The sequence below is a fragment of the Leucoraja erinacea genome, chromosome 4 (genome assembly GCF_028641065.1).
Source record: "Leucoraja erinacea ecotype New England chromosome 4, Leri_hhj_1, whole genome shotgun sequence".
Lineage (NCBI taxonomy): Eukaryota > Metazoa > Chordata > Chondrichthyes > Rajiformes > Rajidae > Leucoraja > Leucoraja erinaceus.
In genome coordinates this window covers 728,076-753,912 of record NC_073380.1, presented here as the reverse complement: position 1 = coordinate 753,912, position 25,837 = coordinate 728,076, and the positions used below count along the sequence as shown (strand labels likewise).

The window sequence follows — 25,837 nt, the reverse complement described above, 5'->3', positions numbered from 1 at the left end:
CTCGCTGCCATGCGGAGCTCCCATGGCGCTTGGAATCTCCTGGCCTTTGTCCCAGTCGACGCTGAGATCTTCTCCTCACACCTGAATGGCGATCACCCTGTGGATGATTCAGACATCAGGAAGAAACAGCAACATAACTGTTTCCAATGTTTTGAAACTGTCGGCAATTTAGAGATTTAGAGATACAATTTAGAAATACAGGATGCACACTAGTTCTGCGTTATTCCACTTATGCCCCTGTCCCACTTAGGAAACCTGAACGGAAACTTCTGGAGACTTTGCGCCCCACCCAAGGTTTCCATGCAGTTCCCAGAGGTTGCAGGTGGTTGTCGGACGTTGCAGGTAGTGGAAGCAGGTAGGGAGACTGACAAAAACCTCCGGGAACCGCACGGAAACCTTGGGTAGGGCGCAAAGTCTCCAGAGGTTTCCGTTCAGGTTTTATTCATCCACTCTACACACCAGGGGCCAATTAACCGACAAGCCCGCATGTCTTGGGTTGTGGAGGAAACCGACCCACGTGGTCACAAGGAGAACATGCAAACTCCACACAGACAGCACCGAGGTCGGGATTTAACCCGGGTCTCTGGCACTGTGAGGTAGCAGCTCTACCAGTTGTTCCACTGTGCTGCCCTTGTAATGGAAGACAGCCAACTAGGCAAAGGTATTTTGGGCAGGCAATTGAGGGTGATGAAGCAACCTTTTTTTTGGAGAGGCTGTCAGCTGCCAGTGTTCCCTAAAGTGGATAATATTACCTGTGAACATCAGGAGATTTATTATGGGTTAATGCTAGCAGCAACTTGAGCTGATTTGGTCTCAGTGCACCAAAGATGGTTCACAAAGCTTCTTCGAAATGAATATCTACGATGTTACTGTAAGAGACATATAGTGCTGGAGTAACTCAGCGGGTCAAGAAGCATGGAGAAGATGGATAGGTGACATTTTGGGTTGGGAACCTTCTTCAGACATGTTAACATGTTACTCTGTCTACCATGTTATTGTGATGGTCCCCAGCCAGTCTAAGTAGTAATTCAGTGGGTCAGCTGTTTGTTGATGCTGCTTACCAGGTAGTATCTGTCAGTTTCTATTTGGAATGACTTTGACCTTAGTTCAGTAGTTCAGAACTACATGTGTTCATTAGTGATCAAGGTTGTCAATGAGTGTGTGACAGGTCCCAGAGTTGGACATAATGCTGTTGTCTGGCTTTCACAATGTTCAGACTGATGAAATGGCCGCATGGCAGCACGTATTCAAAAACTGTATTTTCTCTAGTAGGTTTCTGGGGCATTAGATCATCTTCAATTTGTTTTCAGATGTAGTGCAGTTTGTTTGGCTGGATAGCCAGGGCCAAATCATTAGCATATATTAAAGAGTCACGATAGCAACTTTGGAAAGCCTGGTCAGAAATATCCAAGGACACAGTGAAAAGCTAGAGAAAAAAAATGCAGGAATCTTGGCTGAGATTTATGAAGCATCAGATAGTTAGATAGAGCTCTATGGGCTAGGGGAATCAAGGGATATGGGGAGAAGGCAGGCATGGGTTATTAATTGGGGACGATCAGCCACGATCACAGTGAATGGCGGTGCTGGCTCAAAGGGCGAAATGGCCTCCTCCTGCACCTATCATGGCCTCCTCCTTCTATCATTGGATAACTGAAGTGCCTCTATTTAAGAGGAGCTGAAAAAATTAAAATGGGCTACTCTAGACCAGTAAGCCTAATAACTATGGTAGGAAAGATACAGGAGAGGATTCTGAAAGAGAGCATCTGAAAAGACAGGGGTACACTGGGGATCGTCAGCCTGGTGTTTTTTCTGAGACAACGTGTCTCATAATTTTGTTTGATTTTTCAAAATAAATGATTAAGAAGGTTGTTGAGGCCAGGATGGTAAGCATGTTCTATATGGATCTCAGGAAGACCAACTTTAATAAGGTTCTGCATGGTGGGCTGCTCTGTAAGGTGAGATCGTTTGGAAATCAGAGCGATTGATACAAATACATTGATAGATGCTCCTGAACACATCATCAGTGATGTAACCTGGAGTCATTGGGTGTTTCGGGTCTTTCAACATCAGACACCCTCACCCCAGGCGACCCAGCCGTGGTTGATCAGACCACGACTTGTGTTCAGGTGGCATTCGCTCCTCCTCATGGACCTTCTCTCCTGATCCAGAGCCAACTCAAGGCCTTCTCCGCTGCCTCTGTGGTGTTCTTGATGGCCCTTCTCCTTGCCACTCCGTTGATGCCCAGTGCACTCAAGGCTTTGTAGAGCGATTGCCCTGCAAAACCTCTGCAGCCAACCTCGATGGGCATACACCTTGCCTTCCAGCCCTGCTTGCAGCAGTCTATGACCAGTTCTTCATATTTGGCCATCTTCCTCTCGTGCGCCTCCTCCAGACGGTCCTCCCACGGCACTGTCAGTTCCAACAAGATGATGTTTTTGGTCGCCTCATAGAGGAGGATATCTGGCCTCAGGGTGATCATGGCAATGTGCTGTGGGAACTTCAGCTGTTTCACCAGGTCTACGGAAAGCTGCCAGTCCTACACAGTCACCAGGATTCCTGATGGACTCCTGGCTGCTGTGGTTCTTGGCAGCTGCACTCCGGCCTTCACAAAGGTGATCATCTGGGTGGTGGGGCGTTCTCGTCTGCAGCTGCTGATTCCCTGAATTAACTGGATACGGAATTGGCATCAGTGTAGGAAGAAGGTGGTGGTGGTGGAAGGTTGTTTTTTTGGACTGAGGCCTGTAACTTGTGGTGTGCCTCAGGGATTGAAGTTGGGCCTTTCACTATTTGTCATCAATATCAACCATTTATAAGGGAATGTATGAGGTATGATTGGTAAGCTTGCAGATGACACTGAAATAGATGGTAACAAAGACAGGGATCTTGATCAGGTGGGCGTGGGCTGAGGAATGGCTAATGGAAATTTATTCAGAGAGGTGTAAGGCTGAATGCTTGCTTGTGTAGGTAGCAATTGTTCAACCCTAAAGTAATTAGGGAACCAGATGGGTTTTTGTAAAGGTGACAGATCTGTATAAAGATAAAACAACATCACAGAGCAGCTGTCATGTTTCAGAAACTCAATGTCATATTGTGAGTCCCAATTCAGGATCACACAAAATCATAGACTGACAGTCCCATATCAAGCAAATTCAATGTCCCAGAGTTACCAGTTTGTTATTGGCACTCACCTTTTTTAAATATATCTGATTTAAACATGAGTTTTGAGTGAACTCTGGTTGTTACTCTAGTAATCTGACTATGATACTTCTATGCCTCTTAAATTTACGAGAACTCAGTGTCTCATTAATCTCATGTGCATGTTCCTGAATTGTTGTTCATCAGAATTCTTCAACCTGATTTGCTGCTTTGCAATAATGATGATGTCTCTATTGAACAATGACTCATTCATAGTGGGAGACCAATAACAGATTTCACTAATTCTTTGTTCTTTCTTTGTACAATAATATACTTTATTTTACTAATTCTTCTTATTGTCACTTCTAGGAAGACTACTTGGTAGTAGATGATTTACTTGTGGATTATTTCAATGCATTTCTCAGTCTACTAGTAAGTGACAAATGATAGTGATGGTGTTGTGCTTTTTATTTTGTGCTGATTGTCAGAAATATAATATATGCACAAAAAGGATTACTTAATTTCAGTAAGAAAGTTATGATAATAGTAGTTCAACTCAAATATATTGTAAATGCACAATGTGTTTGCCTGGATTCCAGTAAATGTCAAAGCATTTTGGTATGGACTTGAAATAAAGATAATCTTTTATCTCAGCACTTACGATTGTTTAGTCCCTGATCTACCTGTTTTTTAAATGTTGCGTTACTAACCATCATAGAAACATAGAAAATAGGTGCAGGAGTAGGCCATTCGGCCCTTCGAGCCTGCACCGCCATTCAATATGATCATGGCTGATCATCAGAATCCCGTACCTGCCTTCTCTCCATACCCCCTGATCCCCTTAGCCACAAGGGCCACATCTAACTCCCTCTTAAATATAGCCAATGAACTGGCCTCAACTCCCTTCTGTGGCAGAGAATTCCAGAGATTCCAGAGAAATGTTTTTCACATCTCGGTCCTAAAAGACTTCCCCCTTATCCTTAAACTGTGACCTCTTGTTCTGGACTTCCCCAACATCGGGAACAATCTTCCTGCATCTAGCCTGTCCAACCCCTTAAGAATTTTGTAAGTTTCCCTAAGATCCCCCCTCAATCTTCTAAATTCTAGTGAGTACAAGCCGAGTCTATCCAGTCTTTCTTCATATGAAAGTCCTGACATCCCAGGAATCAGTCTGGTGAACCTTCTCTGTACTCCTTCTATGGCAAGAATGTCTTTCCTCAGATTAGGAGACCAAAACTGTACGCAATACTCCAGGTGTGGTCTCACCAAGACCCTGTACAAATGCAGTAGAACCTCCCAGCTCCTATACTCAAATCCTTTTGCTATGAATGCTATCATACCATTCGCTTTCTTCGCTGCCTGCTGCACCTGCATGCCTACTTTCAATGACTGGTGTATCATGACACCCAGGTCTCGTTGCATCTCCCCTTTTCCTAATCGGCAACCATTCAGATAATACTTTCCTGTTTTTGCCATCAAAGTGGATAACCTCACATTTATCCACATTATACTGCATCTGCCATCCATTTGCCCACTCACCCAACCTATCCAAATCACCTTGCAGCCTCCTAGCATCCTCCTCACAGCTAACACTGCCCCCCCAGCTTCGTGTCATCCGCAAACTTGGAGATGTTGCATTCAATTCCCTCGTCCAAATCATTAATATATATTGTAAATAGCCGGAGTCCCAGCACCGAGCCTTGCGGTACCCCACTAGTCACTGCCTGCTATTCTGAAAAGGACCCGTTTACTCATACTCTTTGCTTCCTGTCTGCCAGCCAGTTCTCTATCCACATCAATACTGAACCCCCAATACCATGTGCTTTAAGTTTGCATACTAAACTCTTATGCGGGACCTTGTCGAAAGCCTTCTGAAAGTTCAGATATAACACATCCACTGGTTCTCGCTTATCCACTACTAGTTACATCCTCGAAAAATTCTATAAGATTCGTCGGACATGATTTACCTTTCGTAAATCCATGCTGACTTTGTCCAATGATTTCACCACTTTCCAAATGTGCTGCTATTCCATCTTTAATAACTGACTCTAGCAGTTTCCCCACTACCGATGTTAGACTAACTGGTCTGTAATTCCCCGTTTTCTCTCTCCCTCCCTTTTTAAAAAGTGGGGTTGCATTAGCTACCCTCCAATCCTCAGGAACTACTCCAGAATCGAAAGAGTTTTGGAAAATTATCACTAATGCATCCACTATTTCTGGGGCTACTTCCTTAAGTACTCTGGGATGCAGCCCATCTGGCCCTGGGGATTTATCGGCCTTTAATCCATTCAATTTACCTAACACCACTTCCCGGCTAACCTCACTCAGTTCCATCTCATTTGACCCCCGGTCCCCTGCTATTTCCGGCAGATTATTTATGTCTTCCTTAGTGAAGACAGAACCAAAGTAGTTATTCAATTCAGTTATTAGGCTGCTTTTTCTGGCTAATTTATATGCTTCAACTTTTGTTTTGATACTATCCCTTATTTCCCTTGTGGATGCACTGCCTTCCCTGATTTATTCTTTTGCCAAACTGGGATGAACAATTGTTGTAGTTCATCCATGCAGTCTTTAAATGCCTTCCATTGCCTATTCACCGTCAACTCTTTAAGAATCAATTGCAAGTCTATCTTGGCCAATGCACGTCTCATACCCTCAAAGTTATCTTTCTTTAAGTTCATAACCCTTGTTTCTGAATTAATTATTTCACTCGCCATCCTAATGAAGAACTCAACCATATTATGGTTACTCTTGCCCAAGGGGCCACGCACAACAAGACTGTTAACTAACCCTTCCTCATTACTCAATACACAGTCTAGAATAGCCTGCTCTCTCGTTGGTTCCTCTACATGTTGGTTTTGAAAACTGTCCCACATACATTCCAAGAAATCCTCTTCCTCAGCACCCTTGCCAATTTGATTCACCCAATCTATATGTAGATTGAAGTCGCCCATTATAACTGTTTTACCTTTGTTGCACACATTTCTAATTTCCTGTTTGATGCCATCCCCAACTCCACTACTACTGTTAGGTGGCCTGTACACATCTCCCACTAGCGTTTTCTGCCCCTTAGTGTTTCGCAGCTCTACCCATATCGATTCCGCATCCTCCAAGCTAATGTCCTTCCTTTCTATTGCGTTAATCTTCTCTCTAACCAGCAAAGCTACCCCACCTCCTTTTCCTTTCTGTCTATCCCTCTTGAATATTGAATATCTCTGGATGTTCAGCTCCCAGCCTTGGTCACCCTGGAGCCATGTCTCTGTGACCCCAACTATATCATATTCATTAATAACTATCTGCACATTCAACTCATCCACCTTATTACGAATGCTCCTTGCATTGAGACATGAAGCCTTCAGGCTTGTTTTTACAACACTCTTACACCTTTTCAACAATTATGTTGAAAAGTGGCCCTTTTTGATTTTTGCCCTGGATTTGTCTGCCTGCCACTTTTACTTTTCACCTTGCTACCTATTGCTTCTACCCTTATTTTACACCCCTCTGTCTCTCTGCTCACACATTTAAGAAGCCCACCACTTATTCTCAGTTTATTAGCTTTTTCTTTCTCCCCTACATGTTGGGCCTGAGTGCTTCGATTCTCTGCCTCCTGCCTCACACACTTACTAGCTTTCTCTATTTGAGTCCTTCCCCCCCCCCACCCCCCAACCGTTCTAGTTTAAAGTCTTCCCAGTAGCCTTTGCAAATTTCTCCGCCAGGATATTGGTCCCCCTTGGGTTCAAGTGCAACCTGTCCTTTTTGTACAGGTCATACCTTCCCCAAAAGAGGTCCCAATGATCCAGAAACTTGAATCCATCATATTTCTGTTCAAGAAGGAACTGCAGATGCTGGAAGATCGAAGATACACAAAAATGCTGGAGAAACTCAGTGGGTGCAGCAGCATCTATGGAGCGAAGGAATTGGGCGACGTTTCGGACCGAAAGAAGAAGGGTTTTGGCCCGAAACATCGCCTATTTCCTTCGCTCCATAGATGCTGCTGCACCCGCTGAGTTTCTCCAGCATTTGTGTGTACCTTCCATCATATTTCTGTCTAGCTAAAAGATCCCTCCTCACATCCCCAAGAGCTGTGGTGAAGGCAGATATGATAATGGTGTTTAAAATGCTTTTAGATAGGCACAAGGGAGTGCAGGCAATAGAGGGGAATGGATCTTGCACTGGCATATATGATCAATTTAACCATGCATCTTGTGGAAGGGAATCGAAACGCTGACGGGGCACAAGGCAAGGCAGCAGGTAACTGACACCGACACTTCTCTTCTAGATAAACTGAACAACTTCTTTGCATGTTTTGATGCAGCAAACACCACACCCAAGGGGAGAACCAGCCCCTGCTTACAAACCGACCAGCCAGTCCTGACCATAGACTCAATGGACACACGGAGAATCCTGTCTAAGGTCAACCCGTGGAAAGCAGTTGGACCCGACAACATCCCAGGACGTGTGCTCAAGGAATGTGCTGATGAGTTAGCAGATGTGCTAACAGACATCTTCAACATCTCCCTTAGTCAAGCCATTGTCCCCACATGCCTCAAAACTTCCACAATAATCCCAATAGCAAAGAAACCAGTTGTTGCCTGCCTAAATGACTACCGCCCTGTCGCCCTGGCCCCCATAATAATGAAGTGCTTTGAACGCCTGGTGAAACCTCACATTACTGCCAGCCTCCCCTCATCGTTAGACCCCCCCTCCCCCCCCAGTTTGCCTATCGCCCCTACCATTCAACAGAAGATGCCATTTCTACCACGTTGCACACAGTACTCACTCATCTGGAAAACAAAAACACCTACGCCAGAATCCTGTACATTGACTTCAGCTCAGCTTTTAATACCATCATCCCACAGAGACTTGTGGAGAAACTAATGCTGCTGGGCCTAAACACCACCCTGTGTCACTAGATCTTGGACTTTCTGACAGAGAGACTGCAGTCAGTCCGTGTTGGCAAGAACACCTCAGGCTCGATCACACTGAGCACTGGCTCCCCTCAAGGCTGTGTGCTCAGCCCACTGTAGTTCACACTGCTCACACATTGACTGGGCTGCCAGATTCAGGGACAACAAGATCATAAAATTTGCGGATGACACAACAGTGGTGGGACTCATCAGCGGAGATGAGGAATCAATGTACAGGGAGGAAGTAAAACAACTAGTGGACTAGTGCGGCAACAACAATTTAGCATTAAATGTCGACAAAACAAAGGAGATGATTGTCAACTTCAGGAGGGCGCAGCCAAAACACACACCCCTCAACATCAGTGGCACCACGGTGGAGAGAGTGGAGAGCATAAAGTTCCTCGGAGTGCAAATTACAGACCGTCTCACCTGGTCCAGGAACAACACTGGGATTGTCAAACGGGTCCATCCGCGACTGAACTTCCTGAGGAAACTCAAACGGGCCTCACTGCCCACCAACATCCTCAGGACTTTTTACAGGGGCACGGTGGAGTCTGTACTCACGTACTGCATGAACATGTGGTACTCCAACTGGAACTGCTCAGACAGGAAGGCTCTGCAGAGGGTAGTGAGGGGAGCAGAGAGGATCATTGGCATCTCCTTACCCTCGGTACAAGAACTGTTCCAGAGCCGCTGTCTGAAAAAAGCTCTAAGAATAGCTAAGGACAAACTGCACCCCCTCCACACACATCTGGATCTCCTGCCATCAGGCAAGAGATATCGAAGCATCAAAGCCCGGACTACCAGACTGCTAAACAGCTTCCTGCCACAGGCTGTGAGGCTGCGAAACAGTCACTCTGTACTCACAGTCACTTGATTCTGCGGCTTTGCACTGACATTTTAATAACTCTGGCACTGGCCACTCAAATCAGCTGCCCTGGACATTTTAATGATTGTTTTTACTGTATTTTAATGTTGCTGTTTTACCTGCTTTTAACTATTTATACTGTTTCATCAGGGACTGGATTGTTTTTACTGTTATTATGTGTGAAATGTTTTAAGTTTCATGTGCGATGTTCCAGTATTCCCTGGGAAACGTCTTCTCATTTTGCACTGTACAACTGTTGCTTTGCAAGATGACAATAAAGGTTGATTGATTCAGCACAAACATCGTGGGCTGAAGACCCCGTTTCTGTGCTGTACTATTCTATGTTCTCACATGTTTACTACCATTGCCACTAAGTTATACTTTCTTAGCTTAAGGCTGACATCTATACTCTGATGTATCTTTGCACGCCATTTTTGTGAAATAAGACGTGTAATTGTTCTTCTCCAGCAAGTTGATAGGCATCTTATTTGTACCTGTACTAGAAACTCTATTGCTCCATGATAGAAATAGATTGGACAGTTAACATTTAAATGCTCATAAAATGTAATGTGTAAGTCATCATAACACAGCAGTACCAAAGAGCCAGAGAGAAGAATGAATTTGTGTGTCCTTGAAAACGCTTTGCTCAGCTGGGTACATTTCTTGTGGATTCATACATGACATTCTATTTTTAACATCACATAGTCAAAACATGTTTCTCTTTACTCAAATATTTTTCAATGAATGGATTAATAAGTTTATTGACCAAGTATTCACATACAAGGAATTTGTCTTGGTGCTCCGCCCGCAAGTGGCAACATGACATACAGTGACAGTTAGGAATGACACATAAAACATTAAACATTATTAATAAAACATTATCGATTGTGTGAATTAACATAAAAACATAGAACATAGACACATAGAAGAATAGGTGCAGGAGTAGGAGCTGAGTAGAGTAGAGTAGAGTAGAGTAGGAGCAGGATATATTAAATAAAATACCAGAGCAAAAGGAGGCTACAGATTTTTGGTTATTGAGTAGAAAAACGTGGAAAAAGGCTATTTTTATGTCTGGCTGCGGCAGCTTTGACAGTCTATTTGACAGTCACCTTCCAGAGGGAAGTGATTCAAAGAGTTTGTGGCCAGGGTGAGAGGGGTCCGAGATGATCTTACCCGCTCGCTTCCTGGCCCTTGCAGTGTACAGTTCGTCAATGGAGGGAAGATTGCAGCCAATAACCTTCTCAGCTGATTGGACAATTCGCTGCAGCCTCCGGTGTCGTGCCTGGTGGCTGAGCCAAACCAAACCATGATGGAGAAGGTGAGGACAGACTCTACGATGGCCGGAAAGAATTGAACCATCATTGCCTGTGGCAGATTGTGCTTCCTCAGCTGCCGCAGGAAGTACATCCTCTGTTGTGTCTTTTTGACTTGTGGAGTCGATGGTGGCCCCCCATTTAAGGTTCAATGGTTCTCAGGAATGTAAAAGATTCCACATATGACGGTGGTGTTGTTGATGGTGAGTGGGGTAAGGGGAGGGGGAGCTCTCCTAAAGTCTACAGCAATAAGCGATATTTTATGTTATCAAACAATGCATCCTTATTTCTAATGCGCTGATGATATTTTACAATTCACGACGACTCCAAATGATTCCAAGTGAGTTGGCACCCTGTTTAGATGAGAATAAAAGTTCTATTTTTGCATATTTAAACATTCATTCTCTTTTTGTTTTAGAGTTTTCCAACGCACATATGGTATAACAAAGAAAGGCAGAATTTTGAAATATTTGACAGTGCTGAGAAAAATCTTTTGAAGCAGCTGAAAGGTTTGGTGCGGGCTTACACACCTATTGACCCTATCTACTATGTGACAAGCAAATCAAAGCAACAGGATCCTAAATTTGAACAGAATATCACTGCTCGGGATAAAAAATTTGATGACAAATTCATTGTGCAGGTTGGTTGATGATCCATGATATAATTATGCTTTTGAATATATCCAGCAAGTAAACATAAGAATGCCAATATTTGCAGAAATCTCAAAAATCACTGTAAATGTCCCATATTTTAAAAAAAAGAGGATACTTATACTCAGATTCAGATTCAATTTTAATTGTCATTGTCAGTGTACAGTACAGAGACAACGAAATGCATTTAGCATCTCCCTTGAAGAGCGACATAGCAAACGATTTGAATAAAAAAATAATAAGTGTCCGGGGGGGGGGGGGTGGTGATTGGCAGTCACCGAGGTACGTTGTTGAGTAGAGTGACAGCCGCCGGAAAGAAGCTGTTCCTCGACCTGCTGGTTCGGCAACGGAGAGACCTGTAGTGCCTCCCGGATGGTAGGAGGGTAAACAGTCCATGGTTGGGGTGAGAGCAGTCCTTGGCGATGCTGAGCGCCCTCCGCAGACAGCTCAGCATCTTATATAATACATGGTAGACACTTCAACTTTAGCTGTGTAGGAAGGAACTGCAGATGCTGGATTAAATCTAACTTTAGCTGAATTATATAATGTGCACTTTTATTTTGTTCGATTTAGTCCATGGCAAGGATATTGTGTGGGCTCTGTTAAATTTTCAGAAACATTTGGGCATGCCGTATTTCACAAAAGTGTGGATGTTTACAATCACTGATGAGAATGAGGATGCCTGAGCAGGAAGAGCAGCTGCAAGAAATGCAAGAACATTTCATCTGCGATTCACAGCAGGACTGGGCTATATCTGGCCTTGCCATCACAAACAGTTTTTCATTGCACAAAGAATCACCTGATTATGTCAGTCATTGTTACTTCTATTCCTCTAACACCATCTTCTGCAGGAATGTCATTTGCAGTACCACGCATCCCCTCATGTCACTGATTGACGACCAACGTCAATGATTTAGATGAAGGGGTTCTAAGTAACATTAGCAAATTTGCAGGTGACAGAAAGCTGGGAGGCAATGTGAACTGTGAGGAAGATGCTATAAAAATGCAGGGTGACTTGGCAGGTTGGGTGAGTGGGCAGATGCATTTAAGATGCAGTTTAATGTGGATAAATGTGAGGTAGCAAAAACAGAAAGGTAGATTACTATCCAAATGGTGTCAAATTGGGAAAAGGGGAAGTACAACGGAATCTGGGGGTCCTTGTTCATCAGTCAGTGAAAGTAAGCATGTAGGTACAGCAGGCAGTGAAGAAAGCTGGCATGTTGGCCTTCATAACAAGAGGAGTTGAGTTTAGGAACAAATATGTCCTTCTGCAGTTGTACAGAGACCTAGTGTGACCACACCTGGAGTATTGTGTGCAGTTTTGGTCCCCGAATTTGAGGAAGGACATTCTTGCTATTGAGGGAGTGCAGCGTAGGTTTAAAAGGTTAATTCCCAGGATGGTGGGACTGTCATATGCTGAGAGAATGGAGCGGCTGGGCTTGTATACTCTGGAGTCTAGAAGGATGAGAGGGTATCTTATTGAAACGTATAAGATTATTAAGGGTTTGGACACGCTAGAGGCAGGAAACATGTTCCCGAGGCAGGAAACATGTTGGGGGAGTCCAGAACCAGGGGCCACAGTTTAAGAATAAGGGGGAAGCCATTTAGAAAAGAGATGAGGAAACACTTTTGCACACAGAGAGTTGTGAGTGTGGAATTCTCTGGCTCGGAGGGCGGTACTCTGGATACTTTCAAGAGAGAGCTAGATAGGGCTCTTAAAGATAGCAAAGTCATGGGATATGGGGAGAAGGCAGGAACGGGGTACTGATTGGGGATGATCAGCCATGATCACATTGAATGGTGGTGCTGGCTCGTAAGGCTGAGTGGCCTATTCCTGCACCTATTGTCTATTGTCTACAAAGCTATTTCTAAAATTACTGAAATGTTGTTCAAATGGTGTGTTTGATTTTTCAATAGAAGTTGCATAAGGTGATAACCCACTGGTCGGCGGCTGTGAATGTAATTAAAGCCTACTAAATCTACCAATAACTGAAGATCTTTGCACTGGTTTAATGCACATTTCTTCACACCTTCCTTGGGGTTTTAATTAAATCTATTCCTTCATTTGTAAGTAACTGTCAGGTCTCGGGATTGATCTAGTTTCTGTTTCTTATTGTTTTTTAGTATTAGAGTGTGCATTCTTGTTTTATTTTGGTGTCTCGCATCTCCTCTTGTTTCAGGTCCCATTTCCTGTCAGGTCGTTTACCCTGATGTGATTATTGGCCCCGCCCTGATGTGTTTCACCTGTGTCTCGTTATCCCCTGCTAGTCTGTATTTAAACCCTTTGTGTTGTAGTTCTCATTGCCAGTTCGTTGTGTATGCTACTTGGTATTACCTCGTTCCAACTCTAGAAATCTTGTGACCTCGACCATTGCCTGTTTTTCGACCTCTGTTTTTTGCCTGCTCCTAGATTGTACTGTTGCCTCTGTTTTGCTTACCTGTGTACCGACTTGGACCGATTAAACTCTGAAGACTGATCTGCCCTGTGTCTGAGCCTGCATTTGTGTCCTCCTCCTTGTTCAGTTCTGATAGTAACCTGATAATGTGATAAAGAAAACCAATATGTTAACCAACATGTTATGTTTTTCAATTTCAGTGCTTGAACCGGGAGCAGGGTGTTGAATGGATAAAAGATGAAAGACTCCCAGCATTCCTTAAGAGTGACTGTTATATTGAGTACAGGTGAATGCTCAAAGAACTTTTGTTTTCTTTATTGTACTAATATTTAACTTTGTTTCCACTGTGGTGACTATATTGCATATAAACTTGAAGTAAGGCAGGAACGGGGTACTGATTGGGGATGATCAGCCATGATCACATTGAATGGTGGTGCTGCCTCGAAGGGCCGAATGACCTACTTCTGCACCTATTGTCTATTGTCTATTGTCTATTGTAATAATACCATAGAATTATTATAGCTGGGAGGACAGTCATTCAACCCATCAAGATCATGGTAGCGCCTGGTAGAGCATTCCCATCTGTCCTGTTCTCTTTCCTTGGAGCTCAAAAAATTATTCTCTTGCGAATGTCCATCCACTTCTGGAGCCACTGAAAGGGAGATGATTGCAGGTTTGGGGCATGAATGGGGACAGGACTTGCTGGACCAAATGGCCTCCGACCATGCTGTAAATTTTCTATTAATCTGTGGAATTTGCTCTGCAGTGAAGAAAGCGAATGGCAAGTTGGCCTTTATAACAAGAGGAATCGAATATAGGAGCAAAGAGGTCCTTCTGCAGTTGTACAGAGCCCCAGTGAGACCACACCTGAAGTATTGTGTGCAGTTTTGGTCCCCGAATTTTAGGAAGGAAATTCTTGCTATTGAGGGAGTGCAGCGTAGGTTTACAAGGTTAATTCCCGGGATGGCGGGACTGTCATATGCTGAGAGAATGGAACATCTGGGCTTGTACACTCTGGAGTTTAGAAGGATGAGAGGGGATCTCATTGAATCGTATAAGATTGTTAAGGGCTTGGACACGCTAGAGGCAGGAAACATGTTCCCGATGTTGGGGGAGTCCAGAACCAGGGGACACAGTTTAAGAATAAGGAGCAAGCCATTTAGAATGGAGATGAGGAAACACTTTTTCTCACAGAGAGAGGTGATTCTGTGGAATTCTCTGGAGGGGGCGGTGGAGGCAGGTTCCATGGATGCTTTCAAGGGAGAGCTAGATAGGACTCTTAAAAATTGCGGAGCCAGTGGATATGGGGAGAAGGCAGGAACGGGGTACTGATTGGGGATGATCACATTGAATGGCGGTGCTGGCTCGAAGGGCCAAATGGCCTGCTCCTGCATCTATTGTCTATTATTCTTTCAGTTTCTATGTGTTTTTTCTACTTGAGTTACTATTTCAATTACTCAACTTTCTAATTACTGTTCCATAGACTTTTTCTTCCTTTTTAAAATATAACAATAATATTTGCTCGCATAAAGGCTGCAGACATTATTTTCTAATCAATTGTATTTGTGTTTAAATGTAATTGTACCTCTGATATTTTTCTAAAAAGTATTTTTTTACCAAGAAAAACACAAGTGTAAAGCATCAAAAATGTGATGTTGCATTGAGAATTTGGCCACCTCTGTGAAAGTTTGATGAAAGTAATCTTTCAGCCGCAAGCAAAAGCTTTGCCAGTTTTATTCCTGACACGTATTCTAGTTTCCATATGTTGACAAACAAGACCAGGGATTCAAAGCCATCTCTGCTTTCCTTCAAGTTGCACCTCTGAGGAAAGATGGGGTTATATCTCATTAACCCAATCTTCAAAACTCAGTATTGTTTGATATCTTGTCGCCTCATATGGTGTGATGTATTTTATTAGATTAAATGTCATTGGTATTTTTACTTGAGTGTTATACAGTGTGGTATTTATGAAAAAAGAAAATGTGTTTAGTCATATCAATACCATCCAGTGATCAAGGATTGTTTCTGTTATTAAATGCAGACTTGCAAAACTACTGTCTCAATTGGAATGCAAAACTGGCCCTGGGATGCCACAGGTAGACCGATCATATGTCCCATGGCATATTGAAAAAGAAGAAGCACCTGCCCCTAAAACTGTAGACAAGTCTGAAGACATGATGGATAAGCTATATATCTGTCGCGGAGAGGTAAAGGCCAAACTGATATGACATCAGTGTGCAGAGACACTTATGTCTTCCTCCATTGCTAAGCTTATTGAAACCATAACTGAAATGTATTACCATTAGCAGAATAAAACATGAGAAACACGAATCTAGTGACAAAGAGTGAGCATATAAACTGAATGACCTGCATTGTGTAATTTTCTTACAAGAGAGTGATTGCACAAAATAGCAAATGATTGTCAAGAAAAGATGGAAACGGAAATTGGAGATCAAGTTAGACTGGCACAAAGTGACAGGAAAGTGCGGGAAAGTGTATTGGGAAAGTGTAATAGGGCACTTGTAAAGCATTTTTATTTGTGGAGCAGCATGATCTTATGAAAAATAAACTTTGGACAGCTTTTAGAATTTACTGAGGATATATTAATAGGGTAGGTTTTAAAAAGGTACTAACTTAAATGTTGATACATAAAACAAAGATTAATGAATCGGGGTTATATGGTATTGTAGACAAAGAGAGGAATGAAAATTTTGAATGAGTGCAGTTTCTAGCATGACAGGCTGTAAACCAGTGGAGGACTGCAAATTGCATTGCTTGGGACTCAAATAAATATTATTGATAGGTGAAGGAACGGATTAAAAAGTATACAGTTTTAAGATAGTGTACAAAATCATGAGAGGAATATATCGGGTAGATGCACAGAGTCTCTTGTCCAGAGTAGGGGAATCGAGGACCAGAGGACATAGGTTCAAGGTGAAGGGGAAAATAATTAATAGGAATCCGAGGGGTAACTTTTTCACACAAAGGGTGGTGGGCGTATGGAACAAGTTGCCAGAGGAGGTAGTTGAGGCTGGGACTATCCCATTATTTAAGAATCAGTTAGACAGGAACATGGATAAGACGGGTATGGAGGGATATGGACCAAGCACAGGCAAGTGGGACTAGTATAGCTGGGACATTGTTGGCCGGTGTGGGCAAGTTGGGCCGAAAGGTCTGTTTCCACTCTGTATAACTCTATGACTAAGATTCCACGAAGGGAAAGTGAGCTGTGAGAAGGACATAGGTGAAAGAATATGGGCAGTAAAGTGATCAATAAGAAAGCATCAGATAGGCTTTATTGTGGGGGAACATGAGGTTGTCCACTAGGGAATAGAGAAATTGACTATACCTTAATGAGGGTATTTAGGTAGATTTTATCACAAAAGTTAGCTATAGGCATCAGGAAGGCTTGGATTGTTGGCTCAGACTGAAAATTGTTTATAGTTCAAGATTAAGGAGCTCTTACTGCAAAAGAATAAGGCTTTATTGAAAGTATCCCTAGTGTATCCCTAGCTTTCCCCTTTTTGAGAAAGTATTACTTCTCTTAGGAGCTTTGCAACTACATTGATTTTTGCATATGAAGGATAAAAAGGGTAAAATGGACAAAATGAGCAAATGTTCTCCAGAAGTTATACCATATTTAAATAATGGGAGTTTGATTAATTGTTGGACACTTTATTGCCACATATACTTGGTACAATGAAATTCTTTCTTTTGCTTAAAATACACAAGTATTTTGTGGGGTACAGATATTACTGGCAGAACCAGCAAATATCCACGCATGGTTGCTCACTGAACTGAGTGAACCATTTACAGAAGGTACTTAACATGTATATCACAGTTTAAGGATAAGGCGGAAATCTTTTAGGACCGAGATGAGAAAAACATTTTTCACACAGTGGTGAATCTCTGGAATTCTCTGCCACAGAAGGTAGTTGAGGCCAGTTCATTGGCTATATTTAAGAGGGAGTTAGATGTGGCCCTTGTGGCTAAAGGGATCAGGGGGTATGGAGAGAAGGCAGGTACAGGATACTGAGTTGGATGATCAGCCATGATCATATTAAATGGCGGTGAAGGGCCGAATGGCCTACTCCTGTACCTATTTTCTATGTTTCTATGTTTCTATAATCTCTCCCTGATTCCCACCAACATCCTTGAGAAAGGAGTAGACATAACACACATTGAATCAGCCATGCTCCATCTGCTGCACCCAAGGTCCTTGGTTGAGCTCCTTCAGCTGACAAAATGTATCACAAATAGGGTGGGTCTTTCCATGGTTGTGTAGCAGTAGAGCTACTGGCTTACAGCGCCAGAGACCCAAGTTTAATTGTGACTGCCAGTGCTTGTCTGAATGCAGTTTGTTCGTCACCCCGTGACCTGCATGGGTTTACTCCGGGTGCTCTGGTTTCCTCCCACGCATACAGGTTTATAGGTTAATTGGTTTGGTTTAAAGTAAATTGTCCCCAGTATGTGTAGGATGTGTGGGGATCGCTGGTCAGCACAGACTTGGTGGGCCAATAGGCCTGTTTCCGCTCCTTATCTCTAAACTAAACTAAACTAAACTACCAGACCAAGTAAGGATGAAGATTCATATTGTTGAAGGACATAAGTGAATCAAATATTTTTTCAGCATTCTGACAGTATAATTGCCTCGATTATTGACTCTTCATTTTTTTAGATTTTAGACAATTTTTTTTAGATTGTCCAAGTGGCAAGATAGGATTCTAACATGTGCTAGTGGATCAATAGTTCAGGCTTCTTAGTTCAATATGCTGCTGTATCTGCAGTTTTTCTACCTTTCACTTTTCCTATTTCCCTGTCATTTCTTTTTCCTGTATGCATGTAAATGCCGGCAGAGAGAACATGAAAACTCAGAAATTCAGGGCTGCCAACATTGGGTGAGAGTTGGGAGCGAGAAATTGCGAAAGACCAAGCCCAAGGGAGCGTAGCGAGCGAGGGGAGGGGGGCGGTGTGGGAGCGGGGTGTCCCCCCTCCCATTGGTACGGAGCTTTTGTATTTTTCAGCTTGAAATTGTGCAGCCCAGTGCATGAATTATAAAAATACTTCCATTGTATTGTATATTGTATTGAGTCTATCATCTATTGCATTGTATACTGTAGCGAGTCTTTTAACTTACACTTGAATGCAATATTTATGCTTTAAATTGGATTAGCTATGAATAAGGTTAGGCTAAATTACATTCCACAGTAGAGCCAGACTCTGATCAACAAGTGCAGCACATGAATGATCTTACTGTATTCATGTATGGAAATCAGATTATAATCAAGCACTGTTGACCATGTTGACCAACTTGGGTCTCACTGCACTCCTGGCACTACTCCTGACCCTGACTCCAGTTGCATACCTTCTCATATTCCTGACCCTGAGTCCAGCCTTGCACCTGCCCCCTTATTCTACCCTGATCATAGCTGCTTACCTGCTTAGGTTCCCAGTGCTGAACACTCCCATTGTCCCTGTTTTGACTGCACACCTAGTACTATTCCAGACCTTGATTCTAGATGCACACTTGGCCTTGCTCCTAGACCCTCTGCACTGAAAATATATCTGGCCCACACATAAAGCCCCATATCTGACCCCCTGGACTTAACCTATTACATTCAAGTCCACAGGTGCTTATCTAATGCGGTAATCTTTTATGGGGCACTTCACGGACCAAATTTTGTATAACAAAACTTGCTACATCCATTGGCTTCCTTGTTATCCAACATGCTAGTTACTTGGTCAAAGAAGGCATCAATTGGTTGAACACAATTTCTCAGCCATAAAATTATACTCACTTAGCTGTATAAGTATTCTGTTACAATTTCCTTCATTTTCCTAACAAACTGTCCTGAAGTTATTTTCACCCAAAATATTTTCAGTATTTTGCTATCTTCCTCTCAGCTGGGACTTTTCCGAAATGCAAAGTCCAATAACAATATATATTTAAGCAATAATGTTCTTTTTATTGTGATCTTGAGAGTATATAATATTTTCTGTGGCATTCATAACACAACAATGATGAAAAAGATCTTTGTTTTGATTGCACCTACCAACATGCATACATTATTATATAACAGTTAATATGTATCTAGAGCAATTTTTTGTTCCAATGCTCCCCATTCCCAATTACTTTTACATTGAAATAATTAAAATCCAAGTGAAGTTGAAATGGAATCAGGAAAATAAAATCTCCGGAATGGATGATATTCATTACGTGGTTGGTTGTCATCAGTATCAGCACAATTACTATATTAAACTTTGAATCTTCAGATGTCCTGGTTCAAGCTAAAACTAAAGATAAATAATAACCTCCTCACACATCCCTCTGTAAGTATCTCTGTCACTCCTTTAAAATATGCCCCTTCTTTGAATAAGCTTGTAAACATCACATCTGAATCAGTTTCTATCTGATTACACTCCTTGAGGATGTTCATCTACGTGTTAAATTAATAAAACAAGATTGGGGACATTTCTATTCAACCTGTCAAAGGAATTTGGGGGGGGGGGGGTTTAGAAATAGTCAATGAGGTAAACAAACATAATAGTTGAGTGGCAAATGACAATAGTGCTACCTTCCCAATATTTAACTGAAGGAAATAATGGGTTGTCGGGGTTGCATGTTGTGACAGACAGCCTGACACCTTGCATGTCATTTTAATATTACACTTATCCCATCCCCCTGGATAATCTGGATTAATAAATTGAGGTTTTGTCATCTAATTACAAATCAGGCTAATTACAAATCAATAACATTAGCCAACTCCAAAACACAAAACGCTGAACATTGGGATCCAGGCATCATGGACAAATGGCCTCAGTTCCCCGCTCACATCTGGCAGTGTTCTCTGTCTGAACCAGGGGCCATGGAGCGTTTTTAAAATTACCCAGCGAGGGAGTGGAGGAGGGTGTGGTACTTTTTGAAATTTGATATATTAAAATCATGCTTTAGTGCATTGTAGAAGTATGGGGTGGAAGATTGCAACATTCACGTGGTCTGCCCTGTTTTGACTAATGCAATCAACTCGACGTGCACAAACGGAAGATCAAATAGAACAAGTCGTCCAACAACTTTAGGCTGTGCACGCCACACGAAAGAAGAAGTAGAAGTATGATTTCAATTTTATTTGTTTGAAGTATTTTTAAGAGATATCTTTATGGGGTAACTTTTTCCACACAAAGGGTGGTGGGTGTATGCAACAAGCTGCCAGTAAAGGTCGTTGAGGCAGGGACTATCCCAACATTTAAGAAACAGTTAGACTGATACATGGATAGGATAGGTTTGGAGGGATATGGACCAAAAGCAGGTTGTGTAGCTGGGACATGTTGGCGGGTGTGGACAAGTTGGGCCGAAGGGCCTGTTTTCACACTATATCACTCCATAACTACATTATACCTCCACCATGCATGAATGCTTCAAAATCAAGTGGTCGTATTTTATTGCCATATACTCAAGCATAGAAATACAGAAAATAGGTGCAGGAATAGGCCATTCAGCCCTTCAAGCCAGCATTGCCATTCAATATGATCATGGCTGTTCATCTAAAATCAGTACCTATCAGTAACAGGAAAGTTTTTTCCCCCATACCCCTTGATTTTGCTAGCCCCAAGAGCTAAATGTAACTCTCTCTTGAAAACATCCAGTGATTTGGCCTCCACTGCCTTCTGTGGCAGAGAATTCCACAGATTCACAACTCTCTGGGTGAAGAAAGTTTGTCCTCATCTCTGTCCTAAATGGCCTACCTCTTATTCTTAAACTGTGACCCCTGATTCTGAACTCCCCCAACATCGGGAACATTTTTCCTGCAGTTACAATAAGTGAAAGTCTAGCAGGCAAGCAGGATGCTTTCTCCAACTACCCCTATTTGAAGGTCACTATCTCCTACTGGTTCTACCCATTGTTTGGCACCTACTTCCAGCAGCCACTGGTTGTCCTCCAGGATGCAGCCTGGTCCATGCCGCTCACCAGGGCGAATTTGGCACAGAAACTCTCACGGCAGAGCGCAATGCTTCCGACGGCCCGGGACTCTTGCACTGAGGCTGCTCCATGGCTGGAGCTGCAGCGAGCGACTCGCCAGCCCAGCAAACACTCGCCAGCCCCCGCTCCCCGTCCGCACCTGCCCCCGCCGCTGCTTCTGCTTCCATCCCTCCCTCCGCCCCGGCTCTCCAACACCCACGGCCCATGCAGTTGATATTAATTTTGAAATTCTTGTTGATCACAGAATTTCTCACGACCGAGCGTGAGATATTTTTTGATCAGCGTGGGAGCGTGAGAATTGGGCGAAATGCGTGAGTCTCGCGCTCAATGATTGCCAACATACTGGTTTGGTACAGAAGGTAAAGGAAATGCTACAATGACGCTTGAAACATTTTTTGTGGCTTGCGTGAGCTTGAGGCAGTAAGTATTTAAAAAAATATCTTGCTTAGTGAAAGTTGATGCCATTTAAAAAAGAAGGTGACAGTGTTATGACCTGAATTAACTTTTAATAGGTAAACTAATTTGTACAGTCAAAATATGAATAGAATAGAAACCCCTACTAATTGTACTGGTCTCATCATGATAGTCATGTTTGTCAAGGCACCTTGAATCTTAAACAACTTGATAGATCCAAAACTTGTATCTTGTCAAGAATAGCCATGTTATCAGGAACCATTGCCAGCTGATGTTAACAGACAGTTAACATAGTTTCAATAGTTACAATGGGATTACTTTACTTTAACAGCAATTGAAGTTGAAATCTGTTTCAGTGAAATTATACATTCACAATAAGTGCAAATTTAAAAATAATGTCTCCTGTAGATTGGCTATAGCATGTTAGCCAATTAGAATGCTTAGTAATTATAACCTTGCCTAATTGTAACATTCATAGTGTAAGATCGTACCCACTGTCTACCAGTACGAGTAGCAGTGTGAACGTGTGATGACCTGCTCAGTAGTTAATGACCTGAACAATAAAGATGCTTGTTTCAACCTGTGTGAGTTTGAGCTCTTTACATGGTGTCAGATAACGGGTCTACCGCACATCTGTTTAGCACGATTGATTTAGTTTACCAGTTTTTATTTGTGAGTTTTGGTTGTGCTTTGAGGACATGGCTAACTCTTGTTGAGAGCCTGGCCCGCTTGTTTTTGATTCTGATATCACCGAGCGATGGCGAATGTTTGAGAAGGACTACTCTCATTATATCCGCATCATTCACCGAAACGATCCTGATGATTTGAAAGCTTCTCTGCTGTTGAATTTAGCGGGTCAGGAAGCTATGATCCGCGCTGACTCGTTTGAATTTGCACCAGCTCAAATGGATGGGAATGGTCAGGTAGTGGTGCCGGCTGAATCTATTGACAACTCGATGGTTTTGCTGAGAAAGTTTAGAGAACTGTGTGACCTGCCGTCTAACAGAATCCTAGAGAGAACAAGATTTTTTGCTCGAATGCAACAGACGATGAGCCTGTGGAACGATTCATCAGTGACTTGACATATCAGCTCTCAATGCAGATTTGGTGAGTTGACAAATGAGATAGTTTGTGATAAAATTGTGGGAGGAATGAGCGACCACAAGCCGCGAGCCAAACTGCTGCGGAACGCAGAACTGACTTTGGAGCAAGCGATTCATGCATGTCGGATGGCTGAGACTGTAGTTCCACTTGCAGATTTTCATAGTGTGAATGCTAATCAACAACTGAATGTGAATCTGGCTAGCTATTCTCCACAAAGATTTCTCAATGCGTCCCGCAAAGATCAAAACATGCCTGCCATGAGGTGCACCAACTGTAACTATTTCCACCACAGGGGGCGCCAATTTTGCGTAGCCCATGGGAAAGTATGTCATAATTGAAAGAAACTCAACCATTTTGCTAGTTGTTGTCGATCTAGTGGGAGTACAGCTTCAAGGACGAAGCTCCACCTGATTCAACAAGACCCATCTGATTCTGGATCCCATGAACAAGACGAATCTTCCCACGGGAACGACTCTGATAACACAGACACTGAGTCTACCGTACTTTCCCTAAACCTGCGTACCCCAGGCAAAGTGACTGATCCTGCAGTGGCCATGATAATCAATAACAAACCCCTGATCGCCAAAGTCGATACTGGTGCCAGGGTAAATGTCATGTCACTCAAAGTGTTCAACAAGATAAGAACCACTGAGCTCATGAAAAAAGACTCCTCCACTCTAACACCTCCTAAAGATTTGAACACAGCATTCAAACGTCAACACTACCCAATGAGGACCACAGAAGATGTAGCGGCACAAATCGGTAACGCAACGGTGTTCTCCGTTCTGGATGCCAAAAACTCTTTCTAGCAAATCCCGTTAAACCGTGCCACCCCATTCGGCCATTACCGATTCCTAAGAATGCCCATCGGTATCAACTCTGCTACTGAAGTCTTCCAGCGTGCAATGGAACAACTGTTCGCAGAATTTCTTTATGCGATCATTGTTGACGACATCCTAGTTCACGGCCGAGATGCAACTGACCGAGCATGATGCCAACCTACATAAGGTGCTGTACCGTTCCAGAGACATTAATTTAAAACTGAACCCTCTGAAGTGCAAGATCAGAGTTCCAGAAGTCATCCATGTAGGTCACGTGTTCACCAGCAATGGGCTAAAACCTGAGCTGCTGAAAACTGCAGCAATCAATGAGCAGCCAGTACCAACTGACATCACCAACTAACATCATCTAGGCATGGTCAACTATCTGGGGAAATTCATCCCCAATCAGTTGTCAGCGAGTTGTCAGCCCCTCTGCGTCAACTAACCCACAATGACAACACCTGGTCCTGGTACCCAAACCACCAGCGAGCCTTCGAGACTTTAAAACCCCAGCTCGCCAGTGCACCTACCCTGTCTTACTTCAATATCAACCTACAAGTCACAATTACCTGTGATGCATCCCAGTATGGACTAGGTGCAGCATGCCTGCAAACCTCTTTCAATGGCGATGTTATGCCGGTATCCTACGCTTCGCTAACGAATACTGAGCAGCGCTATGCGCAGATAGAGAAGGAACTGCTTGCCGTGGTTTTTGCCTGCTCTAAATTCAAATACTTTATTTTCGGCAAAACCTTTACGGTAAAGATTGATCACCAGCCGTTAGTCACCACCCTGAGCAAGCCTATCCATGCTGCCCCAGCAAGACTTCAACGCATGATTAAGGGAGAACCAGTGGTTGTGTTATATCTGGACTTTCAGAAGGCTTTCGACAAGGTCCCACATAAGAGATTAGTATACAAACTTAAAGCACACGGTATTGGGGGTTCAGTATTGATGTGGATAGAGAACTGGCTGGCGGACAGGAAGCAAAGAGTAGGAGTAAACGGGTCCTTTTCACAATGGCAGGCAGTGACTAGTGGGGTACCGCAAGGCTCAGTGCTGGGACCCCAGCTATTTACAATCTATATATTCATGATTTGGACGAGGGAATTGAATGCAACATCTCCAAGTTTGCGGATGACACGATGCTGGGGGGCAGATCTCGAGCACCACCCGCTACCAGCGAACAACACCCATTTGAACAAGACAAATTCTCAGTTCTGAAATTCGCGTTCGTTCCAACTGACCGCTTGCGCCACCTCGCCAAACACACCGCTGCAGACAAAACTTCCCAGCTGCTAACCTCAATCATCAAAGGCGGGTGGCCAAACAAACAGTCCAACCCTCCTTCTGAACTGCGACCCTATTTTCTGGTACGTGACAAACTTGTACTACAGGGCAGAGAGATTGTAAAGGGTCACAAGACTGTCATCCCCCCTTCTTTGCGAAACGAGTGCTACGAGGAGATCCACGGTGGCCACCCAGGCATGGAAGCCACCCTACAGCTTGCAAAATAAATTATCTAGTGACCCGGAATAGTATAAAAGTTGGGATGTAATGTTAAAATTGTACAAGGCATTGGTGAGGCCAATTCTGGAGTATGGTGTACAATTTTGGTTGCCCAATTATAGGAAGGATGTCAACAAAATAGAGAGAGTACAGAGGAGATTTACTAGAATGTTGCCTGGGTTTCAGCAACTAAGTTACAGAGAAAGGTTGAATAAGTTAGGTCTTTATTCTTTGGAGCACAGAAGGTTAAGGGGGGGGACTTGATAGAGGTCTTTAAAATGATGAGAGGGATAGACAGAGTTGACGTGGACAAGCTTTTCCCTTTGAGAGTAGGGAAGATTCAAACAAGAGGAAATGACTTCAGAATTAAGGGACAGAAGTTTAGGGGTAACATGAGGGGGAACTTCTTTACTCAGAGAGTGGTAGCTGTGTGGAATGAGCTTCCAGTGGAAGTGGTGGAGGCAGGTTCGATTTTATCATTTAAAAATAAATTGGATAGGTATATGGATGGGAAAGGAATGGAGGGTTATGGTCTGAGTGCAGGTAGATGGGACTAGGGGAAAATAAGTGTTCAGCACGGACTTGTAGGGCCGAGATGGCCTGTTTTTGTGCTGTAATTGTTATATGGTTATATGGTTATATGGAATGACCAAGTACATTCGGGAAAGAACAGAATCATGCGCGATCTGTAACAGACAAGCACCACATCAGCGAAAACAACCTCTGCTGTCCCAACCTGCTC

General features: G+C 43.1%; 1 protein-coding gene across 1 annotated transcript in view; it reads left to right on the top strand.

Annotated features, from left to right (window-relative positions):
* Positions 1-25,837, top strand: part of LOC129695995 (regulator of G-protein signaling 22-like) — a 152,716-nt gene that overhangs the window by 1,110 nt on the left and 125,769 nt on the right. The window contains exons 3-9 of the mRNA XM_055633416.1: positions 3,505-3,567; positions 10,642-10,863; positions 13,470-13,555; positions 15,311-15,476; positions 22,381-22,584; positions 22,668-22,768; positions 23,142-23,527. Of these exons, the coding sequence (XP_055489391.1) occupies positions 3,505-3,567; positions 10,642-10,863; positions 13,470-13,555; positions 15,311-15,476; positions 22,381-22,584; positions 22,668-22,768; positions 23,142-23,527 (1,228 nt within the window). The remainder of the gene's footprint in view (positions 1-3,504; positions 3,568-10,641; positions 10,864-13,469; positions 13,556-15,310; positions 15,477-22,380; positions 22,585-22,667; positions 22,769-23,141; positions 23,528-25,837) is intronic.